The sequence below is a fragment of the Amblyomma maculatum genome, chromosome 10 (genome assembly GCF_055883805.1).
Source record: "Amblyomma maculatum isolate TAMU_Amacu chromosome 10, ASM5588380v1, whole genome shotgun sequence".
Lineage (NCBI taxonomy): Eukaryota > Metazoa > Arthropoda > Arachnida > Ixodida > Ixodidae > Amblyomma > Amblyomma maculatum.
Window position 1 is genome coordinate 3,201,598 of NC_139353.1, and position 25,416 is coordinate 3,227,013.

General features: G+C 45.3%; 1 protein-coding gene across 3 annotated transcripts in view; it reads right to left on the reverse strand.

Annotated features, from left to right (window-relative positions):
* The window catches only part of LOC146175411 (xaa-Arg dipeptidase-like), a 46,198-nt gene that overhangs the window by 15,988 nt on the left and 4,794 nt on the right, over window positions 1-25,416 (reverse strand). The window contains exons 2-6 of one of the 3 annotated variants that reach the window (XM_084581752.1): window positions 14,140-14,285; window positions 12,096-12,245; window positions 8,137-8,278; window positions 5,979-6,221; window positions 4,276-4,526 (exon numbers count right to left, since the gene is read on the reverse strand). In XM_084581752.1, the coding sequence (XP_084437878.1) occupies window positions 4,276-4,526; window positions 5,979-6,221; window positions 8,137-8,278; window positions 12,096-12,245; window positions 14,140-14,285 (932 nt within the window). Of the gene's footprint in view, window positions 1-4,148; window positions 4,527-5,978; window positions 6,222-8,136; window positions 8,279-12,095; window positions 12,246-14,139; window positions 14,286-25,416 lie in introns of those variants that run through there. The other 2 variants (XM_084581751.1, XM_084581750.1) reach the window with 2 other exon arrangements.

Genomic DNA, 25,416 nt, shown 5'->3' on the forward strand with positions numbered 1-25,416 from the left:
AATAGAAAATGCTCGGAATATAACCAGCCCTTATACATAGCATTCATTGATAACGTAAAAGCACTTGACTCAGTGGAAACCTCGGCGGTCATGAATGCATTGAGAAATCGGGGTGTAGGCGAGCCTTATGTGAAAGTACTCGAAGACATATATAGTGGCTGCGCAGCAATGGTAGTCCTGTATAAAGAAAGTAACAAAATTCCTATAAAGAAAGGTGTTAGACAAGGAGACACAATCTCCCAAGTACTATTCACAGCTTGCTAAGAGGAAGTATTTATAGACTTGGAATGCGAGAAGTTAGAGTTAAGTGTAGATGGGGAATTATACCTCAATAATATGTGATTCGCTGATGGAATTGCCTTGCTAAGTAACTCAAGGCATGAACTGCAAAGAATGGTTGATGACCTGGACAGGCAAAGAATAAAGGCAGGCTTGAAAATTAATGTGCAAAAGACTAAGCCAATCAACAGCAGCCTCTGGAAAGAGCAGCAGTTTATGTTAGGTAGCGAAGCACTAGGCGAATATTTCTACTTAGCACAGGTAGTAGCCGCAGGTCTGGAGCACGAAAGCGAAATAACGAGGAGAATAAGATTGGAATGGAGGGCATTTGGGAAGTACTCGCTTCGCTTATGACTAGCAGCTTACCGGTATCCCCTCAGAAGAAAGTATACAACAGTTGCATCATACATGTACTGTACATCCCTGTACTATGGGGCTTTAATGGGGAGGCTAACGAAAAGGGATCTAGTTAAGTTACAGACAACCCAGAGGGCTATGGAACGAAAAATAGTAGGGGTAACATTAAGAGATCGGAAGCGTGCAGAGTGGGTCAGAGTAATAACCCGAGTTAACGGCACTCTAGGGGAAATTAAGAAGAAGAAATGGGCATGGGCAGGACGTTGTAGTGCGAAGAAAGGATAATCGATGGTCGCTTAGGGTAACAAACTGGATTCCAAGGGACGGAAAGCGCAGAAAGGGGCGCCAGGAAGTTAGGTGGGCGGATGAGGTTAAGAAGTTCGCAGGGGTCAAGTGGATGCGTCTAGAACAGAACAGGGTTAATTGGAGGAATATGGGAAAGACCTTCGCCCTGCAGGGAGTATAGTCCGGCTGATTATGATGATGAGAGATAGTAATAAAGAAATTAACAAGTAAAAAGAACGTAGTAAAGTAAAGGCAGACAAGCGCCAACGAACAACTCCTGTTGCAATACTACACCCATGAAGTAACGCACACATCACCTTTGGGGCATGACCTTTGACGCTTGCAGCAAAGTTGGAGACGAGAGGAACAATGGAAGTTTACCATTTCCGATGCTAAGAGGGGTCCATCGAGTACAACTTGGCTTTTGCACTACCACCACCCGCTGCATAACTATATATATGTGCACGGACACAATACCCCCTGAATAAAGCACCTTGACGATGATGATTAGGATAATGATGCTGTCCTCACTCATAATTCCTGCCCGAACAGTCTTTCGTTCTCTCCGCCCAAGCATGTATACAATGCCTGACGAAAACTACCAGAATAGATGCGCCGTTCGCGTTACAACATTTGATAAGAGACAGTCACGTTGGTCAGAGCAAGCTCTCGTCAGGAATTATAATTTGTCATGTATATGTAGGGTTTTCGTTTTTGGATTTTATATATATTTTTTTTTCAAATTCGAGGGGTAAAAACCGGGCGTTATTTTTTTACGTATTATATTAGGAGAGAAAACGGGTTCTTTATGAAAACACTCCAAAATTCGGGTTTTATCTGGTTTACAAACTACAAATGTACAAACTAATAATTTATTCGATTTTTCCTAGCCGGTAGGTAACGATAGGGTTATGTTCCCGGTTGCTTTCTAGAATGTATTTCATAATTCGGAGTTTCTCACGTAATGCTCTTTTCAGTCTCAGTGATGTACAATGGCCAGTTTTTATACAAGAAACTTTTCATCCACGTCAGCTAGTCATCGACGTTTTACATGTCTTAACAAATAATCATCTGCATGCGCAACATTTCGGTTTCTATCTGAGACCTGTGTGGCGGTATCTTAACCGACAGAGCGTTCGCTCAACGTCACAGCTGCCATTAGCTAGACGCAACAATGTCAACGCATCATTTGCTAGCCTGGGGTAGCACAAAGTTGCGTCGTTCCAGTCGTCCATCATCAGCTGAACACTTTCATTTGTGGGGCCTTCTTCCAGCAATTACTGGGGAAATTCCTCGTGAAGCGAGCCTACATCGCCCGTCACTAAAATAGGGGTCGGTAGCTATCAAACGACTGAGTCAGCAGCCGCTTCTGGAAAGGATCGAGTAAGGCAGCCAGTGTCAACATTGTCAATTGGTTTTATTCTTCGTCTGAGACATTCGGTTTCAGAGTGCAGCCCCATTTTATAGAGATTTTCGAGCAAAATTCTTCACAAGTTCTTACCAATGTGGCACAGCTCTTATGTAACATAGACAAAGCCCCTTTTGCTCGATCGCTTTTACCGATCATTGTGGAGAACTAGCTGACAGTCTGCTGTTGCTTGACGATTATGTGGTTATCGAACCTTGGCATCAGACGTTCTCCACTTTCTAGCGTTTCCTGGATGAAAGTGGGTCGAGTGCCTATATGTCATCGATACGGCCTTCGCATAAACTTTTTATCTGAAAGTATTGTTCGAATAGCTTCTGCTTTGGTGCTCTCATACGAGCTTTCAACAAGTTCATTGGGCACAGTTGTTCGAGAAATCGGGAAACATCGGGTTTTACCCGATTTTTTAGAAACATGTTCAGGGTGCAAAAACTGAACTAAATCGGGTTTTACCGGAAAACGAACAACCCTATGTATATGTATTTTGGCTTGAGAGTGACGTGGCTTGGAAAAGCTAAATTGTAACCCACGGACAGCTACTATCTCCGGAAATGATAACGGAAATGGATCTCCCTAAATGGCAACGGAAATGGAAAAAACATTGAGAGAAAGAGATATTTTAACGATAGCAGGAGATGCCTGCCTGATGCTGAGCCTAGCATGTTACTCCTGATGAGGTTGGCAAAAGGGAAGGGAAAAATTATTGAAAAAAAAAAATAAAAAGAAACTGATTGTCTACCCAAACTACACAGCATGCAATGTGAGCATGCCCCGCCGGGGTGGTGCAGTGGTTAGACGCCCGACTACTGTCCAGAGCACCCGGGTGCGAACCCGACCTCGGCGGCTGCGTTTCGATGGAGGCGAAACGAAGTGGCGTCCGTGTGCTGTGCGATTTCAGCGCACGTTAAAGATCCCCAGGTGGTCGAAACTACTCCGAAGCCCTCCACTATGGCTCCTCTTTCTCTCTTTCCGCTTCTCCCACTTTCTTCCCTTCCTTTACGACGCGGTTCAGATGGCCATAGAAACAAGTGTGACAGATACTGTGCCTTTCCATTCCTGTGAACCAATTACTACTCAATGTAAGCGTGTTTTTGTCAAGTACTGTACTGTATGTTATGATTTACTTTTAGCTTATTATTGTTTATTTTCGGCGAGGATTACGCGCCTATCGATTGCCGTGGCCCGCTTACCAGTACCCTTGTGCTTCTACGGGCATCGGAATGCGTACTAATAAGAGGCAGCGCGAACAGATATAAAGACTGGCGTTGAACTACCAATCAGCTCCAACCAGTCAACCAGCCAGGCTAACGTTGGTAGTTCAGCGCCAGTCCTGTTGTCTTGCGTTTTTTCTTCGTCTGTCCTCGTTGCCTCTTATGCATTCTGACCAAAGCAAGATTCTATTTTGGCATGAGAATGTACGCTGTAATACTGAACGCTAACAAAATCATGCATGTGTCTATTAAGTATGTGTGCATGATATACAACACGCAACCGGAGGCAGAGAATGGAAAAACTGCATTGCCACGCCATCTAGTAACATCTATCTTGGATCTAAAGAACGTTGGCGGCGGTCCATTTTATCGACATGCATGTGTCGTAGTCGCTGTTCCCGTCATTGTCTGCAGATGGTGTTTCGATTATATTTTCCCTAGCTCCGCCATCGGCTCCGTGTTGTATATTAATTCTTCTCACCATTGTACCTGCCTCTTTGAATGGTGTATAGTCCAGCAACCTTGGTATGACTCTAAAGAAGGCTAGAATTTGCCGCTGTATTTCTTTGACTAGCACCACAGGAAATATGCCGGAGTGAATATCATTTTTTTTTTCAGCAAGCTTTATTATTATTACTAGATAAACACGAATACTGACAATATGTACTGCTCAACACCTCAGGAGGACAGTTTGAGAGCAGCAAACTCGTTCCGGACCTCGTCCATCAGCTGTGTGTCTGTGAGGAGGTCTAGCGCGGTGAGCGCCAGGGCTTTAGCCACCTTCAGCGTGGCCGGTTGGGCGTCTTCTGAGTTGGCGTCTTCCGCAAACTCTCGGGTGTGGTTCCTGCCTCCGACACCCAGCGAGTAGACAGGATGTGAAGCGGGGATTCTGTGAGACACGTTGCCACAATCCGTGGACGCACCCGTGGGCGGCAGCTCGCGCATGTCGGCGTCCTGAAACTCGAACCCTGCGTTTTGTCGCAGAACCAGAAAGTAAAGGGAGATATGCTAGCTTAAACGGGATGCCACTTTCAGAGCCCACATCATGAGTTCATGGACGTCGAGTTTGGACATCCTAACACAACAGAAAACGTGACAGCGTTTAACGTAAGCCACTACGCTAAACGTTGCAATACACAGTTCATCTTGAAAAAACAAGCATTGGCATTGATAGGAAAATCTCATCTACCCCTTCTCTTGCCCTTATGCACTATACTCGGACCAGTCTTCGTAACCTCAGTCAGCATCGCATGCAGGTGGCCACACCAGACCCACCTTTTACGAGAAGAACCCACCTCACCCGAAGTCAAGAAGTCTTTTTGAATAAGCTCATCGCCCATGCGGCTTACACGCCACGTATTATGGCCCGCTGGCGTCAGTATAAAGAGAAAATGATTACGTGCCCCCACTGTACGACTCTAACCTGCGGCGGCATATCTCATTTACTTTGGGAATGCCCTGCTTTTTCTACTGGACGCCCCGAGATCGAACCCTACCGCCTGAACTACCGTTCCCTTCTAGAAACTGATGCAAACACGCAGATGATATTTGCCAAGTATGGCTCGCTTAGTGGCCTGGTTAGAGCAATGTGATTCGAGTGACGACCTAAATAAACAATGAAGATTATGTCTACTCCCCTTCATCCCCATCCATGGCCATGAGCCTTCCCATTCAATAAAGGACATTCAATCAATCAATATATATATATATATATATATATATATATATATATATATATATATATATATTTATATATATATATATATATATATATATATATATATATCGGAGGTCGTGGGTTCGGTTTCCACCATCGGCACGTTGTTTTTTCTTCTACATTGTGTTTAATTATCTTTCCCCTAAACAGATTACATTACTAATCTCTGTAATTATCCGAGTAAACATTAAACAAAAAAACGTAAAGTACCATCCCCAACGCTTTCCTCGGCCCCGCCGACTGCTGGCTTCTTTCCTTCATATATATATATATATATATATATATATATATATATATATATATATATATATATATATATATATATATATATATATATATATATATATATATATATATATATATATATATATATACATATATATATATATATATATATATATATATATATATATATGTATATATGTATATATGTATATATGAAAAAATTCCTGCCTGGTCTGGAGCTCAAACCCAGGACCATCGAAAGGCGCTGCACCGGAAAAGCAATAACTGTATTCGTACATGTTTTTCCCCGCATAGTAGCCCTGAGGAACACAGATATTTGCGCATGCACAAATTCTATCAAAGACAGAACCTACATTGTGAGCGCTCGTTTTTTCTTTTTTGTTCCCAGGCGACATGGTGCTTCATCTTACGCCCAGTAAACATCTGCGCAGCGAGAAGATCAAAACGTGGCACTCACCCAGTGCTTCAGCATGCTTCTTGTACGACCGGGTGATGGTGGCGTTATGAATTACGTGCTTGTACAGGCTGCCTTTTTCGATCTCCACCAAGCATCCAGTGGCCTGCGCCGCGCCGTGAAAGCAGTTTTCCACCCTGTGCACCAGCTCCGTCAACTCGTCGGTAGTCGGGGCTCGCACGTGGTACTTCAGCTCGCTCTCCTCTGGGATTATGTTTGGGTACGTTCCAGCGTGCACGATGATGCCTGTGCCGCGGAAATGAACACCTCAGTTAGGAGGATGAAGACCATCCCACGAACCTCAATTGCATCTACCTGAACTACTGTGGCTAGATTAGACCCACGTATGCCCGCTCTAGGCCAAGTGGAATGACAGCTGAGATAAATGGAAGCCTCTCCCTATGCTACTGTGGTAAGGGGTGATTGGAGGGAGCATGTGCTGTCCCGTTGTTAATATAGAGCTCACTGCGCTTCCATTGTGACATCAAGAGTGGGTCATTCGGCTTCGCTAACGTTTCAATCCCTTGAAGGTGAGAAATCTATAGATAGGCCTCATCGCAACCTTAGCTTACGGCTTGCATAGACGCTTTGAAAGCCTCATCATGTGGCAGTGAAATTCCCTTAGTAAACTTCATTTTAAACAACGAATTTACTTTCAAGTTGTTTTCTTCTCCCCTTTTGACTTAGACTGCCCCACCGCCACGAGGTGGTCAGAACGCCTTTCACCTATTCGAAACGTCCTTTCCATGACCCAGTGGGATATACGGTAGAAGCAGGTAGCCCACTGATTGTTGTTGGATGCGGGTTTCAGTTGTGAGATTAAGATAGCCACAGTAATGACTAGCCTCAGATTATCAGTGATGCTGGGATAATTAATGAACAGACGCCTCCGGAAATCCTAGAAAGGTGTAGACAGTCTCATGTTACAAACACTCGACGAGATATTTCCAGTGTTTCCGAAGGGTACCAATACGGTATATTAACGAAGTCGGCTATCAGTTGTGAAAAATATTATCAACAATCCAATCTATCCGTTGGGTCTAGGGTTATGCTTACGCCAGAGTAAGGAAGATGTTTGAGATTATCGTTGATAAAATTAAGCATTTAGTTCAAGATTACAAATCATTCAAAAACATGATAAAAGGGCTCCAGGATCATTGGGGGCAATATCATACGTGTATTACATTTTCCGGAGGATCAGGGACAGGCCATCACAAAGGCCGCGGTGCCATCAACTTTGTTTCGTGTTCATGCTGAAAACAATTCGCGGAGGCGCAGTAAGGCGGAATCCACTTCCGACGCTATTTTTCCAATTTTATAATTTTATTTTTAACATTTTTACACTTTTTTATATTTATTTATTCTTTGTTTTATTCTATTTCTATTTTTAGTTGTTCTGTAATTTTTATTTTTATTAGTTTATTATTTCTTATGACTTTTAGCTATTGATTATTCCATGTTTACACACTTTAGCAAATTCGGATTGGCCTGGGATCTGTCTTCTGTTCACGCATTCCGTCGACCGTGACTTGCATGCCACTGACGAGCCAAGAAAGACTTTCGCCTTGACACACAATCTAAACAAACGGGCTTCTCAGGTAATGTGGTTAAATACATGCAATTGGAAACCGACCAGCTGTTTAATGGAATTAGTTTGGCTTCTTGGCTCCCGGAAGTCAAAATTTTGTACGCCCCTAACTCAGGTTAGAGCATATTTTGGTTTCGCGTTCAATTTTCTTGATACTCTAGAAATATTCAGGGCATATTATTTGAGGCCTTGCTTAGCTTTGTGACCATATGATGCCCGTCGTGATGCCCACCCATTCTAGTGTACTGAGTTTCTGGCTCAGGCTTAGCGTTTGTTTTAGTGAACAACTTGCAGAGCAGGAAACTAAAGAGGGACACATCAAAATAACTAGTTATTTCCCCCACGGAGTAACCTAATATTTCTCTTTAGAGGTAATACTTCGCGTGAAAGCTGCTAGCCTTCAAGTCTCTCTTGACAAGTGACAAGTCTCTCTCTCTCTCTCTCTCTCTTGAGATTTTGCCAACAAGATTATTATCGCATTCATAAAACGGCTTCCTTTGAAGGACATTTATTTTGGGAAGCAGTAGGGCTGCCTGTGTTATTAAAAGTGCTTTTGAAATCTGAAAAGCAAACCTTGTATTTTTGACGTAGGCCGGATCTGTTGCCGAAGCAGGCCAATGTTGATGTAGGATGCAACAGCAGCGTCCAGAGCGTTCAGTCCTTCCCATGGTGACGCAGCCGCATGCGCTGCTCTGCCCTTGAAGCGGATCACTAACTGTCGCAAGAGGCAGTGGTGTTATCAACACTCGACGCATTAAAAATGCTCTCCGAGCAAATATTCACTCATGTCTGCGTAAGTGCAGTCATGCGCCTTCAAAGGTAGAAGCTGCGCGCTGGTATAAAATTTTGGTCTGATCCGATAGTGGCAACAGTGTCCGCTGCCTATCCGTGGCAGTCGCTCGATCCACCAAGATAGACGGGAGATGATGGGTCATATTTGATCAAAAACTCGAAGCGGGGGTTTAGTGAGTTATTACTCACAAATTGACACCTTCGAAAATTTTGGATTTTCCGTTAATAAGTAACAATAGAGGTAAGCATCCACTTGACCCCTGCGAACTTCTTAATCTCATCCGCCCAACTAACTTTCTGCCGCCCCTGCTACGCTTACCTTCCCTTGATGATGATGATGATGATGAGAGGTAAGCAGTGGTTTAATGCACAATAAATGCATAAGTTTCTCCCGCACCACTGATGTACCGCAGGTTTAATTTCGATTATAATACAACAGATGTGGCTCGAGTTGAGATGACACTTTGCGCGCTCGAAGATGGAGTGAAATATCGTTACTTCATTGATGTACAACTTGGGCAACAGCCAGGTGGAGATTTCCTTGATTTTCTTGGAAAGTACTTAATGAGTGATAAATTTCTGGAATAGGGCAATTATTTCAGGATAAGGTTACATATTTTGGTGTCGAGCTGCTGGCAGATGTTTTTTACATGATCCGTAGATCCTTTTCGGCTGATTATCAGGTCCCCTTCGTCTTTGAAAAGCGCAAAGGTTTTAATTGTGCGGCCCCTATACGCGCGATGCTTGTACACCACCGGGCGCTCCTTGGCTCCTAGCTCTGATCAGAGAGAGCTCCTCGGCCAATTGGCACATAATTCCTGATGCGATGAAAAAAGAAATCCTAACCTGGGGAAGCTGTCTGGGCCCCTGGCGCCTGTTCGAGTTCGGGTTCTATGGGCCGTTCAACCAACCAACACTGGACCATTGGTTCTGCAGTGCCGACTCCAGAGGGGTGTTCAGTCGTACGCCCTAGTACATCGAAATTGCTATTCGCGGTTTCATGACAATGTAGATGGGCGTGATGTGATCCATATCCAGGCCCTCTCCAACTGCAATCTTCAGAGGAATCTCAGCGGTCGACCGAGGATCTCTGAAGGGGGCCCCAAGCTCTACAACACCATTCATGCGTTCGTCCCGCCGCTGACTACTCACCACCACCCGTTCCAGGTTAGGATCCTAGTGTTAAAGGCCGATATGGCTGGACTCGTCCCGAGAACAGGGGTTAAATGATATGAACCAAGCTTACTTGCTCGCAGTCTACAACGTCCATACTTTCGATTCCAGGCCCACACAAGCCTTCACTACACTTTCCTGGCGTATCGGAACGGTCTTTACAGCAGTGCTGCTGGATTAGGTCCACTTTCTCTCGAAACACCGGCTTAGAGCTCAGCTATCGGGACCCTAGGGAAGATCCGGCAGCGTCCCACGTGCAGTAAGGAGATTGCGCGGGCAGTATGAGAAACGCTCGCCGAGTCGCATTTCGTGACTCCAACCTAGGTAATCGTCCAATCCTGACTCCGCTCAGGAAGCGAACCGCATGGATATTAGTGGCCCTCAGTTTCTTGGGAGCCGCTTCTTCCTCGCATGGGACTTGCGATCCAATAGAATGAGTGCCAGTTATACCTTGCTCCTTGGCGCAAAAGCACAGCCGGAACAATCTCAACCTGCATCAGGCAGTGAGTGTGGAGGGGGCAAGATTGTATCTCGTGCATATGTCAGGCCTCATTCCTTTCCGCCCCCTCCCATATTCAACATTAGGATACAGTCTGACACCTGCCGACATAGGATAGGAGCAGCCTGGGATGTCCTATTCTGCAAGAGACACCCAGTGAAACGACACGAAAGCGGAAAGATATCACTTTCCAAGCGTTTCGTAATTCTCTGAGGAAAAGTGAGGAGAACCACTTTCTTATTCGCAAACAGCTGTTCTTGCCAGAAATCTATAATGGTCTCACACTATATTAATCTAATCATACTAATTTTGGCTGCTATGTACTCAGTGGCTCTACATGGCACATTCCTGAAACGTCTTGTGTGCTCTTATGTTTGTGCTTGCAATAATGCCACATCAATAACTTGCTCATGGTGGGAACAAAAGCTGGGAAGCAGTTGATTTACATCAAGTTAGTGCGACCTAAGAGTATTTCGCTTATCCGAAAAAAAAGTGTTATACACTTGTCCTCCAGAATTAATGCAGACAACAACAACGAGGGAATATATTAGTTGCTCTGTTATTTTCGGAGCAGTCGTAACGCTTATTTTATTTATTGCTGGCACTAATAAATAACTCAGACAGAACGTTGTGAGTGGTTATAGGCGGACATGCCCCATCAGAATTGACGACCTTGACGTCGCCGTCCATATCAGATGGCGTGACTAGATGGCAACGCCTCATGACCAGTTCAGGTCACAAATTCGCCCTTTGTAACGGGTCATGTACAATGATGGATGAGAAAGTATGAGAGGTAGCAACCACGACTGAAATTTGCTGGAATAAGAAAAATGCCTTTCCCATGCTTTCTTTGGACTCCTGCGCGTAGGATGTTACAACACAGCCCATATAGGTCCAGGAAGCAAGTATAGGAAGCTTCCGTTGTAAAATGGCTGAGCGTTCAGTGCCTAGGACGTCTAATCACGAAAAGCTGTCTATTTTTTCCCTTCCATTCTCACGTTTCCGGCGTCCCCTAGGAGGGGACCTCTCTCGCGTGATAGAGTCGGGTGGCTGTTTATTCCGCTGACCGTCGGAATGTCGCCTCCCGTCTCGCCGTCGTCGGTCGGCGCCGCGTGGATCTCACTGGCGGTCTACAGCCACTCTTTATCCTATTTTAGGGCTGAATTCTTTCATCCGGCTTAACTGTACGACCACTTCGTGTATTTTGCGGCTCTTGGGACGATGCGAGGCTCCGTTGCAGGTGGTTCCTTTTACTAATGCTTGGTTTTTACAGTTCGGAGCTTTCATTCTAAATTACGGGTGTTAGTGCCTGAGATGAGGACATAATTATCGCGCATCTGAAAGCGGCGCCGGGGGAATACTAATCGTTCTTACGCTGTGAGTGCTTGTTTCCACGACGTAGCACCTCTGAAACCTTGCGGAAAACACGAAGTGCCAGTCTCCCTTTTGTCTCCCATCAAAACATTTTCGCCTAGCTCTAAATCTCGACGCGAACGAGCTCCATGCCGGCTGCCGTGAGTTTCCTCTATTCGGTCGCTCTCCTCCGTTCCCACTCCTGCACGATCTGGCTGTTGGATAGGGCCTGCCCGTTTGCTGCTTAGCATCTGAGAAGATGCTCACGGCGCCGCCGACGGTGAGAAGAGGCGACGATCCGAATGCCGTTGCCGCGTGCTACTAGCCTTCGCGGCATTATCTTGATTACATCGACTTTACCTCCATCAGGAACCATACCTTAGTGGCACCATGCTTGCAAAAAACGTTACAGTACTCCCCTAAGTCCCCTCGAGCTTATGGTCGCCACACCGCTACGAAAAAACCTGACGTCGTCTCTTGCCATGTTGAACATATTACCAGTTTAAGCTATCATTGCAACATTAAGTCAACTCCTATTTTACTGAACACTTAAGGATCCATTTCAATGCATTTCAAAAGGTCGGTGATGCACACATTGTGTTCTATAACAGGTGAGCGACTCTTGCGCATGTTTGCAGCTCTTAAGCCACATGCATCCTGACAGGACAAACCAGTGGAGGCCAATCTCTGAAATCACATCGATATAATACAGTACCTGTTGGGTGGCGGTGAAGGCTAACCTCAGGACATTCCTCCTTCCCGGGTGGCACATGATGGCGGCGTCGATGCCCTCCAACGCACCCTGCTCAATCATGAGCTCTTTTCCTCCGCAGCTTTCTTCGGCCGGTGTGCCAAGGACAGCGATCTGTAGGATTATTTGCCAAAGTTTACCAGGCCACTTCCCTGTGTCGACGGACGCCCCTGCCCTTCTCAGCTTCAATGATAGCGACTTTCTTCGCTCCATCGCAGCTTAAGGGGCTTACGTCCCAGGATGAGCGCCTGTAACTTCTGGGAAACGTCACTTTAGAAACTGACACGCCGAGTTTGGTAAGAGAAATATTAATTCGCCCATAATAAAAAAGAGGTATGTCGCTATTTGTACGGTGCCATCCTTATCTCCACTACGTGTTCGAAGCAAGGCTGAAAGGTATCGGAAGAGCGATTTGAAAAAAGGGCAGAGTTAACAGCTTTACTAGATTCAACCAACTTATCCGGCTAGCCTTGAAACTGAAGAGGTTTGGTTGGTTTGATTTGTGGGGTTTAACGTCCCAAAGCGACTCAGGCTTGAGTGACACCGAAATGAGGTGGGATGGATCAGTGAAATATATGCTTAAGTGGCAAGCAAAAAGGGTTAGCAGAGGGAAGTGAAGACCAGAGCTGCCGAATCGAACATTCGGCAGTGCCGAGCAAGTCGAGTGTCTGCTGCTTACGTGGATAGGCTGATATGAAACTCTAGTGCAGCTATGCTGTCTGAGGCTTTGGAGGCTGTGTGTCCACTGCTCACTCCTCGAAATGAAGAATAGGAACGGATTGGCACTCGGACTAACTTCATCTCCACAAACATCTGCCGCGCTTGACCATTCTGCCGCTCCGATGATCGACACTGGCGCTAGATTGTTGTTTACTAAACATATATTTACATTGTATTCCGAGAGAAATTTCATTTGCTAGTAACATTTGGCCGCAGTTTAGAGTAAGGCAGACACTCAGTACTCTATGCTAGCGTCGCCAAGATTCAAAAGACGCAGTTCTTTAATGCAAATATTACGAGTAACAAAAATAAAGCTACATCACCGTGTAGGAAATACCACTAAATATTCCTAAATTTTGTCATGAACACAGATCTGAATGTATCTTTGAATTACTTTTTGTAGTTCTGTAGTTTTTAGCACTTTTCTGTAGCCTAGCTCTGCAGTAATTTTTCAGTACCTATACGAACTCGCAGACATTTTTGCAGTCACAAGTTCCCTGTAAAAATCGAGACTAAATCTCTGCTGGAATAACAAAACTATTCTGTATTTTCCCGACTAATTTTGCCACTGTATTATTTTTAGTCATTTCTTACTTATTCTAGCTGAGATTAACTGTCGTTAGGACTAGAAATTATGTACTGAATAGATTGTGAAGTAAACGAAAACCGCGCCTTGTTGGCTACGAGAAGAGGTTTCTCCCCCTCAGGCTACTTATCACCTCCCCTCACGCTACTGGGTCTACAGGTCAGGACTCCTGAGTCTACAGGTCAGGACTCCTGATCGCCGGCACTCTTATCTCGCCGCTTTTTAGTAAATTTGATGAGCGGGATCCACTAACAGATGCCTTGAAAATCATAACTCGTACAGCAGTTCGAGGTCATTTGAGTCAATCGATGATGAGGAAATGAAACAAAACACTACGCGTAAAATAGAAAGTTTTAATGAAGGCAAACGCCATCTTTATTTCAATTTCGATTTCGACTGGACAAACCTCGAAGACTTGCAGGACACATCGAAAGGTGCTTCATCAACCCTCATAGCAGTTTTACGTTATCACCTTCTGCAGCGCATACGTGACGGGGAACTGCAGCATTGGGTTACGTCTCTTTCTCAAGGAAACGATGTTTTATGGTGCTCATTTATAAACGAAGGCAACTTTCTAAGGAAACACGTGTTACGACGTCCCACTATCTGCTTCAAGGTTGGTGCTCTGTGGTCGTAACTGCGCACGTATTGCCTCCAAAGGCAAGTCTGAACGCGTACTATCAAGTAGGCAGTGAAGGTTACCTTGCCGCGTACGTTCCGCCACGTCTTCATGGCCTCTTGGACTGCGATGGCGGCCCCAATGGCGTTCTCAGCGATAAGATTGTGGCCGCAGCCATGCCCAATCTCCGGGAGTGCGTCGTACTCAGCAAGAAAGGCGACCGTCGGCCCTGCATTCCGCAATACAGTCACGCTAGATTCACCGGTCAGCAGCAGTCACTTTGCGCCCAGTGTAGGGCAAATGCCTTGCAAAGTTATCTGTTAGTTCTATCGCGGTAACTGCGGTCTCACTATCCAAAACGACTTCCCAACTTTGGTTCGCCGCCAAATTTTCTGTCATTGATAACAATAGGCCTATAGGGACTAAGGAGAAGCATCAGGGTAGCTGTTTTGGTTGTTCTCTTTTAGCTTTGCGTGGTTAGACCTTCGACACGTACGGCTAGAAGTAATATGAAAGGGAACGCGGCAGCGCGTAGCCTTCGCATCTCGCAAACCGTTGCCACCAATAGAAGACGAGAATGGGTGACCTGGGGGGTATGCTCGGAAAGAGCAGCTGACCAAGCTTTTTTGCATGCGCCTTTGCCACTGATTCTTATCGCCTGTTGGCAGCAACGCTTCTCTTATTGATTCTAGCTGTACGCAAGAGGACGGACAGATATTCACTTGAAGTAAGCTATTAAGATTCGGGAGTTCGCACAAGCTTTCGAGTTTTACAGACTCCTCCTGAAGGTTGACCTTGGGTTAACTAACTGGCGCACAAATAAGTCAGTTAAGGCAAACGCTCAGGTGGAGTCTCGAATGCTTGTGCTAAACTTTACAGCTTATTTAGCCGAGTACATCCCTTTCTACCCAAGGGGCTATTCGTGGTTATATGAGAGAAGTTGTACAAGCCTGTCGTTTTCTTATACACGTTTGTCATTGGACTACCTTAGTCACGTGACACCAAAAAAGTAAGCGATATATGAGATTCATTGTTCCCACCACTATTGTATAGGACCGTGTACTACAGTAACCAATCAACCAATGGAACCACGCAAGGAGACAATCACAGGAAAAGAAGAGGGAGAGAAAGAGCGCGTACCAACTGAGTTTACTTCATAGGACACCACCTTTTTGCACGCCAGTGTACATCAGATACAAACCATATATATAATGTTGAATGTTATGACAAAATCCTGAGACATGGTATCTTAAAACAAATGTGTATCGCAGCCATAACAAGGTGCAGGGAAGCCGAATCCAGATAAAAAAATATATCGACAAAATGTGGCTCATATTCAGGAACTGCACATGATCACAAAGTTAACATGACCACTAAAGTGCAGGCCCAGATCGATGGTCTAAAACGAGTTTAAAAAATGGGCATTACTCCTGCAGCCAAAACATTTTTTTTCTTTTCAGTCTACATAGTGGCACTTAACCTGTTACACCGCAGTTGCAAAGAAATAAATTTTTGTACCTTGGCGAGTCCACTGTCTACTATGCAAAAAGGATGACAGTGTTGAGAATGTTTTTTTGGACTGCTTTGATGGAGTGAGACGTCCTCCAAAGAACTCTCAAGAAAGAGTTTCTGCTTAACCCTCACGGTGTCAGGAAGCTTCCTTTTGAAAACGAGGTCGATGTTCCTTATGACCTCAAATGGCGTTGCACCTGCAGAGTACATGGAGACGTAGGATGGCGGTACATCATGCAAATCTTGACGCATGTCCAGTAAAAGAATTATGAAAGAGATTGCAAGGTATTGGGAAATTATCAAGCTTGTGGATACATCACTTTATTGGCTCCAGCACATTAAAACATTGTAGACATTGGAAGGATTTTATCCACGTTACCTTAGTCAAATACGGCCGAGTTTTCTTACGTAAATATCGCATATTTGAGTGCAATACAAAACTAATCGTTGGCCTAGTGGTTTGAACATCAGCCTCGTATGCAGAAAGTGCGTGGTTCGATGCTCTCTGTGGCTATGTAGCCAGTAGTTTTCCAATGCGACAATAGTCTCTTTGGCCTGATGCTCATCTTGGATCATCCTTGCCGCGTCTACTTGCACAGAACGTCATGCTATTGGATTATGGATCTTTGACATGACCTTGCTTACAAATACCTCTTGTCATGACTCTCAGTGGAAAAACTGCCTTTGACTTATTAAATCTAACCATCATTACCATCGTCACTATATTTTACAGAACCATAAATGGATGACAATAGCCATCTAGGCCGATGTGCTGTGTTTCTGTAGTAATCCTTTAGCCCAAGAAATGTAGGGATGTCTCATGAAATTTTTCCAAAAGATCACCGACTGAACTGTGTAAACAATTGCATAGTCGCGTACTTGAGATTTACATTCCTGAGACCGGTGTTCACTATGTATTCACATCTGGGATGTATTTTGTTTGCTGCTGGCTCTGAAATACGTTACATTCAAATGAATGCTTGCAGTGTCTCAAGCGCTCAAGAGTTTTCCATATCCCTGCTAACGGCCCTCGTCAGCGATGCACCCTTTGTTTTGCAAGGGTCTCTGTTTACCCGCCGCCTTACATGAATGAGGATTGCTCGTATGCCTAATCGAAATCGCAGCCCACAACGGTCTTTGTCAAGAATTAATGGTTGAAGAAAGTTAAACGATGGGTGAGTTATTCAAACAGTATGCGTGAATAGCTGTTTCGCTGAAGGCATTGTTTGCACAAGCGAAGTGGTGAGGTAGAACGACCGACATGTGGTTATATCAAGCTATGGCATTGTTCCGATAACTACAACAACTGCTTTGAAGATGAGCCCTTTATGTCTTGAAATAAACTGGTACATTGATTCTGCAAATAAAGAACCGAGCAGAGAAACTTCTAGGGAATCGCTACAGCTCCATATTGTGGCATTGAAACTAACTCCCGGAGCGATAATTAGGTGTTTTAGCTTTAATTCTATATAGGTAGCGGCAGAAACTCTGAGCAGTGGCATCACAGGTAGCCTCTATGCATTGCCCCTCACGATATACTAATATTTGAATGGGCACTTTCATATCGGCCCTCATGCGCTTCCGTTCACTGTTAGTTCAAGTACCTCATATCGGCTCCCAGAAAGTAAATATTGATGACCTCGACGTCAGCTTGAGCAAGCGTTGCTGCAACACTGACGTTTGCTGTAATGCTTCAGCCCAGACGCTGCTCGCAGATATGCTTCGCGTGCGGCACTGCCGATAACCTGGCTGTGCTGGCACGGGTTCTGTGAGCGAATGCAGGCGTAACACACTGCAAGGAAAATATACTGACGACTAATAATTGAAGGCCCCATTCTCCAGAAAATCTACCGCTAGTGTTGGTATCGCAGGGGGCGAAAAATCACGAGCCTGCCTTCGAGCCTGCGAATTGTGGAACGTGACAAGACCACACAACATGCCCAAGTTGGCAGAAACTGCAATTCGGACAATAGTTTATGATAAGAGGGTGAGATATGGGATTAGAACCCGGGGCCTTGGATGCCTAGCCACACATCAGAAGCCCCGGGCAACGCACAGAAGTTCGTGCAGCTTCCTGGAGTGGAGCTTTGCATCTACGCCAAGTGGTTATTCACATAATACTGCACCTTAGGGCTATGTACTAATGAAGATGTGTGAGGTAATTAGAGGCAGAAACTGAGGGTTCAGTGAGCCAGCGGGCAACAAAGTTCATTTATATGCGAACGAGGATTTGAAAGTGGAACCACTAACGCTATCGTGTTATACCCTGAAATGAGGAGCTTAATCGTCCCTCGTTTTTTCTTTTTTTTAGCACTACTGTTTTCAGCGAAATACAGAAATGAACGTTACAATATATATACATACATACATATATATATATACACATACATATATATATATACACATACATATATATATATATACACATACATATATATATACACATACATATATATATACACATACATATATATATATATATATATATATATATATATATATGTATATATATATGTATATATATATCGCATTCTTGGAATAACAGAAAGTGGGGTGAAAACGGTTCTCACGAAGTCTAGATTTTCTTTCATTCCTGGTGACACCCGGGAGGAGTATTATTCATAAAAATACAATATATCAAAGCTGTGAAACGAAATCCTCATATATTTGGCAATGAATTCAAACCGCCTGAATCTTATACGCAGCGTTTGTTAAGAGAAAAGAATTTCCTCTATGCCTTGGCCAGAACGCGTCTTACTCCCCACAGATATGGCGCTTCCGTAAACAAGTTGGAAAGTGAACGAAAATAAAGAATGAAGATCTGTGCCTGTATTTTTCATTAGAATATGTGTGATTATCTCGATAAACGTCATTATTTGTTATTCGAAGTAATCATCTGCACACCAGCGAAGGAGGTAGGTTTCTCCGAGGTGCATCATAATTCGACCATGAGCCGGTACAGCGGGAGTAATTGAATTATTGTAACTTTGGCTAAGCTCGCTTCGTTGCACATGCATTTCTCCTCTCCACTATCACACCTTGAAAAAATAATGCAATCCATTGAACAAAGTAAACCTTAACGTTTCAGCTGCATCGGAGGTGTAGATATTTTTTTAATAACGTTGTTTATGGCCTCAGAGCATAACGGAATGTGTAAAAAAACTTTAATGGGTATTAAATGAAAGAAAAAAAGGTTGGCCGTACTAAGAAAATTTAAAAAAGAGCGATGATAAGGCCTTTGCGTCCAAGCACTGTACGAAGATGAGTTGTTCGGTAGAAGGCCCACAGCCGCCAGGTGCCGAATTCTCGTCGGCTTCAGTGCCGGGCAAACCCACAAGTGATGAATATCTGCCTCATGATTTTGTGACTTGCAGACAGGACAGCCTGGACGTTGATATAAATATCAATATTGAGGCAATATTCGTATTACAGCAGGAGTGAGGGCAACTTTGACCCGGATCCTCCATAGCGCAACCTCCTCTGCGCGGGTAAGATCGCTGGAGAGGGTTACCACACACGGTGGAGACAAGAGCACCTGTGCGGGGCCGGAGGTGCTCCTTTCTTTTGAGAAGCAGAGTGGCATCATCCATAGTGAGGGGGTGTATCATTGATGAAGGTAGAATCACCTGGCGCGTTGCAGAATCTGCAGAAGTTTGCGAACAGAGTAGTGTAGAGTAACTTGGTGATCTGGCAACCGGTGCAGCCGCTGACGACATATGCCGATGCTACGTCGTCTGCCTGCATGTTCTGTGCACGAGCAGCGATAACCACGGTTACGCGAAGTCCCGTTGATGTCGGCGAAACAGAAGTCATGCCGCTTAGCGTTGTTAACTCAAACTGAGCTTTTCGTCGATCTGTATTAGCGCTTTCAATCTAAGGAATAGCGGCATCTGTAGGCGGGATTCAGGTACACGCCTGAGTGCGAAAGGCGCACAAGCTCACCCGCTCAAACAGCGTATACATTGTACACTGAAGCACGTCTCAAAAGCAATGTATGAAATGCGCAATGTATATAGTGCCGCCCTACGGCGCTTTTGTACAATCTTCGGGAACCGCCCGACAGCGCAGCAGCGTATAGTGTATACTGTTAGAGGTCGGGCTCGGGTGCCGCTGGACGGATCCCCGACCACATCGACGCTAGCTCCACCCAGGAATAAGTGCCGTTGAGCGAAGGAGTTGAAAGACGAAGACTTCGTTTATTTACATTTTTAGAAGGAGTATAGAGAAGAACCACGATGCCCGAAAACACACAGTTTTATAGGGTTCGTGTTCTAAGGTTCCTTAGGGGAAGGGCGGACTCGTCCTGGAGGGAGTGTCCTTATCACTTCAATGTCACTCACATTAGCACACTGCCACTTTTGTAGACACTTCCTCTCGAAAGAGTTTAGACTTCGTGGTGAGGAGGAAGCCGTTGTGGTGGTGTAGATGGTGGAACAAGAGTAGCTCGGTGTCGGCCGGCGACTTATGGTCCGGGACACACATGCGTCGAAAGGGCCGCAGCTCGCCGCTCCGTGGGCGAGAGGAATTAGAGAAGCGTTGCCAGAGACAACCCTGTCTGTCAATCCACTCGATTTCTCAGAAGAGATGTCCGTGCGGCCGCCCTCGGGGTACCCGGGAACCACTTGAACCTTTTGTTCCCGATGGCCCGTGGTTGTCCGCTGTCGCCGACCGGCGGAACAACATACGCCGCGTTCCTTTTCGGCTTGCTTTTTTGATTACCATTACACAAGTCGCGTCTCGCCGTCGCCATTCTTGACCGTTGCTCCTCTTTCGGTCGTGATTCCCGGCTTCTATGTTCCAAAGCGTAAGCGGCCGCGCCCGACTCCCGCGTACGACAGACCATCGGTACGCGGGCCACGCATTACGTGTTCACACGCCACTACTACCTGAGACACGCTGTCGGCCCGGTTCTGCATACCAGGATCAAGCGCACTATAATTGTGTTCTTGCGTGCCAGTCGGCCCGAGGCACTACAATAGATAATTGTGCTCCCCCTGTCGCCCCACCGTTTCGAGGTGCGAGAGGCACGTAGAAGCACAATTGCCTTTTACGGTGCGCGTCATCCTGTCTGGGCTGAGGTGCCCTTGCCTTTTGTAGTGCTGCAAACAGCTTGTGAAACTGAAGCGGCGTTTACATGGACCCGACAGGAGCGGGTGAAGTTGAATTATCGTGTCGAAACCCGGTCACAGGGTTCATATAAACGCTGTCGGGTCGGGTCGAAGGGTCGAGTCGAGTCAGCTCCGGTGCAGGGAGTGGGTGTTTAAGGCGGTGAGGTCAGTGCTCCCCTCGGTCGATGGAGGCATTCGCGCCGAGGATGGATGCCTGGCTTCATCAACCCAGTGTTCTGTTTGAGAAACATGCTGAATACACTTATTAGGAGTCATGTTAGCAAGAGCGAACACAGTACAGTGTATCGGTAGCTTATCGGCACCGGCACAGCAGCGGACGATGCGGTGGCCGGTGTCGCTCGGTGACGTCACCGGCGACCGCTGTCGGTGAGAGGAGCTTCACGGTGACAAATTCAGCCGCTTATTTTTAAATAAAGAATGCCTCTAGGGCGCTCAAATTTCGGAAATAGAATAATAAGGTCCAGTATCATCTGCCAGACTACAAAAATGTAATATATTGGGTGACCATGGCATGACTCCTTTAATGAACACAAACGCGTTATAGGAGTTTTATACATCAGTAGACTACACGGTTGCAACAAAGCATATATCTTAGCGACTGTTCATGCGTTATACCTGATTTTGATAACAAAGTGCAGTTTCGCACCTTGAACCAGAGATGCCATTGAAATTAGATGCCGTTTTTGTGAGGCCAAGGCTTTTTACCTTTATATGATACTTTGAGTCGACGCATAGGCCTCTGGGGCAGCAAGAATGCAGAAGCATATTTTAAACCAGTCGCGAGCCTCTGTTTTCGCACAGGATTTCTTGGTCTGTGCGGACTGACCGTAGAAAGAAATTTTGCAGTCATGTTGTGTATCGCTCACTTATACCCCTGTCACACGAGCAAATTTAATCTCAATCGTATCGAATGACATTAGCATCTAATGTCATTACTCCCCTGCTACACGAGAAAATTTAATGTCATTAGGTTCGAATGACATTCTTCATCGAATGAGTCTCGGGAACTCATTGGCATTCGATCGCGAACCGAATGTGTACTCTTGACGCCAGATACGTAACGCAACAACATATTCTGCGCACAGTGAAATTTAAAAATAATATTTCTAGAGGTTTGTTGTGAAAACTGTTAATTTAGGTGTAAAATTATTCGCACTGCAGGCTCTCGGGGAACGACATTACTCTCGGTCACAGCAGCGGTCCAGTCATGACAGCGACTCACAATCGTTTTGGGCTCTGTGTTCCTTGGTGGCCGCATCTCCCCGCATGTTTATCTCGGAACTATTTAAAGTTGTGTGAGCCCCTCACAGTTTGGACGTCAATTGCGTGCTCTGCGTGTCTCCGTGCGTCCTTGCACTGTGTATTCGCGCTCCGCTGTGTTCCGCCATATTGTTTTTACATTTATCGAATTTGTGGGTGACTCCATAGTTGGCTTAATTTTTTATGGATAAAGTGCTACACCACAGCCAAAAGTAATGTTTTTCGCTTGAATTATCGCACAGAATAGTTTTGATCAGCTTTGAAATGTTACACAGTGATTTCAAACGCGTTTTATGCGCACTCATGTTCCTTAAGTGCAGTATTTTTTATAGCTGATCGTAATTGCCACCATTTGCTAATGACATTACATTTTACCGTGTAGCATCGAAAAAAACCGATGACATTAAATCTGCTCATGTGACAGAGGTATTACTGTGTTTGCAAGCAAAAGTAGCGCAAGCTGTAAGTAAGCTGACATCAAAGAATATGAGGTACGTTTTATCAAAATAGCCATCGCGCATAAGAGTTCCAAAGAGAAGACTTCATTTTATTAGTAAGATGTCCACGGTAAACCCATAGATGAAACATCACAAATATGAACACTCGCTCTCCACCTCCGAATATTCTCATTAGTAAGCATACTCATCCTAAAGATTCATCGTCTTGATGGCACTGGCATCGTGTGTGTATGTAGCCATGACAACCGGTGCACAGTGGTTCCGGGGCACCAGCGGTTCCGGGGCACAGTGGTTCCGGGCCACAAAAGAGCTCTCTGCGCTGAGTCTGCGTTTTCCTCTTACATCTAGTGTCCATAGCGTCGTGAAGGAGCTACGAGAACATTTGCTTCGCTCACTGTAATGCAGCGGCTGTTGCCCAATAGGAGAGCCCTTCGGTTCAGCTTTCACAAGGTAAGCACAGTTGTCTGGAAACGACCTCGCGAACTGAGGTTGAGCGCTGTTGATGGAAGGAGTCTAAAAACTGCTAAAGGGCTTTGCAACAGCGTCAAATGTTTTGTCTGTTTAGGGCGGCAGATGTATTAAGTTCTGGATATTCAATAAAACGAAGAGTTGAGCTAGTTGATGCAACATTTTTATAAACACACAGCGCAATAAACGAAGGACAAGCGAGTAGACGGGAACAGCGCTGACTATCAAATGTTTTATTTATTGATGGAACACGTATATGTACAATAATGCTCATACAATCAAGTCCGCATGTTCGCGGATAAAAACAATTCACTTCAACGAGTTTCATCAAGATATGAGATTTCGCGGGGATGAATGATAACCGATGGGGTGCTTACGCGCGTGTCAAAATTCTTGGGAATCAGATAGGCCTCTTTTAATTCTCTTGCTAATTTTTCTCTGTGTTTGTTTCCCCCGTTATGACTTAAGGCTACGCTGATGAACACTCTCACTGCTAAATAATATGCAGCATAAACAGAGTGCATATTATCTAGCAGGAATACTGGAATGAAACTGTATTGCGAAGCGATTTATACTGGCAACTCTGGGGCTGAGACATTCGCACGTATTGCTGACGGTGCACCCTGCCTTTGTCTTATCTCAGTTAGGAGAGCAAAGCCCGAGACAGGCGGAGGTTGCGAGTTCTGATCACGCCGGAAGCACACAGGTAATTCCTTCTCGCTTTCTAATCAATTGCCTTCCGCGTAGATAATACTTGCACTATTTAGCATTGATAAAAACTTAGTTAGAAAAATATAAATATTCTCCTACGCTTTCCTTTTTTTCAGTGAGTGCAGGCCTTCTTCACACGAGCGTCAACGTTATGCGATGAGACCAGTGGCAATCTCTTCCTTCACATTGCATTGCGAGAGATTGAGATAAGTAGTACAAAATTACAGACCACATGGCCTGAGGAAACTAATGTCCACGCTTCCGAACCCTTAGTGAACATTAATTACCAGTGGGCCAAGAGATTAACGCGGGAATTATCTGTTACTACGCAGTACGACTCCCACGCCATTTCACTCGCATATATCCCTATCTATAATAAATTTCGAAAGGGCGGCAGGTCCGGAAGGCAACATTATTCTTATCCTTGCTATTAGGTGGTCGCTCCAAAACAATTGTGCTTGTTTTGTTTCTTCCCATAAAAATATACAAACACGCGCTTGCGTGCGTGCGTGCGTGCGTGCGTGCGTGCGCGCGTGTGTGTGTGTGTGTGTGTGTGTGTGTGTGTGTGTGTGTGTGTGTGTGTGTGTGTGTGTGTGTGTGTGTGTGTGTGTGTGTGTGTGTGTGTGTGTGTGTGTGTGTGTGTGTGTGTGTGTGTGTGTGTGTGTGTGTGTGTGTGTGTGTGTGTGTGTGTGTGTGTGTGTGTGTGTGTGTGTGTGTGTGTGTGTGTGTGTGTGTGTGTGTGTGTGTGTGTGTGTGTGTGTGTGTGTGTGTGTGTGTGTGTGTGTGTGTGTGTGTGTGTGTGTGTGTGTGTGTGTGTGTGTGTGTGTGTGTGTGTGTGTGTGTGTGTGTGTGTGTGTGTGTGTGTGTGTGTGTGTGTGTGTGTGTGTGTGTGTGTGTGTGTGTGTGTGTGTGTGTGTGTGTGGTAGACACATTTACTGCCAATATTACAGAGGGTAGGGGCGTCGCCCCCCACATGGCATGTGAGAGCCCCCTCCATGTATGCAGGGCCCTTTTACAAAGCGAAGGAAAGCCCTGGGAAGGCTATAGACCGACACCGTGTTTACGAACAAAGGGGGCGCTCGCAGCGTCGCTGCCGACTGGGGTGAAAAATAGGGCTAGCGCCCATAGGAATACATGGAACCGAAATATTTCTAAGCAGTTTTTTTTTCATTTCACGAGACACCAATGATGTCCTTATTCGTTGCAGAGTAACCGTGAACATCCTAGAACAGATCGTGAAAGTATGAAATCTCATGACCGAGGTGAAGTATTTTTAAAACACCGCGAAACGTATGGTAGTTCGAGTTGGGAGGGCGACCCATAAAAACACAAGTAAACGCAACTTACGGCAACATTTTTCTCGTTTCGCAGAGCACCAGAAGTGGTGGCCGGTCATTAAACATTGGCCAGCGCTTTGAAGAAGTATGCTGCGTCATTGCGGAGGCGGTCTACTTTGAAAACTCCTTGAATAATCTATGTTGTGAATCCATACACCACCAAAATGCTCATGTAGCCAATCACGTAGTTTTGTTTGCAGTCTGATATGCTGCTGCATGGAGTAAATTAGCTTGATAATACTGTCCCTCAAGCGATACATCCTAGACAGAATTACATTTAAAAAACAGTTGTCATACGTCGTACGACAATGCGGACCGAACGAGAGTCGCACATTGCAGCAGACGACAGCGCAGCTGGCGATACCCACCGCCATAGAGTTCCTTACACTAACTAGAGGGAAAGCTGAGGGCGCTGCACTTCAGCCACCATGGGCGCGCTATGAATCATGGGCCGGTGTGCTACTTGTTGCGGGACAGTCGGTTTT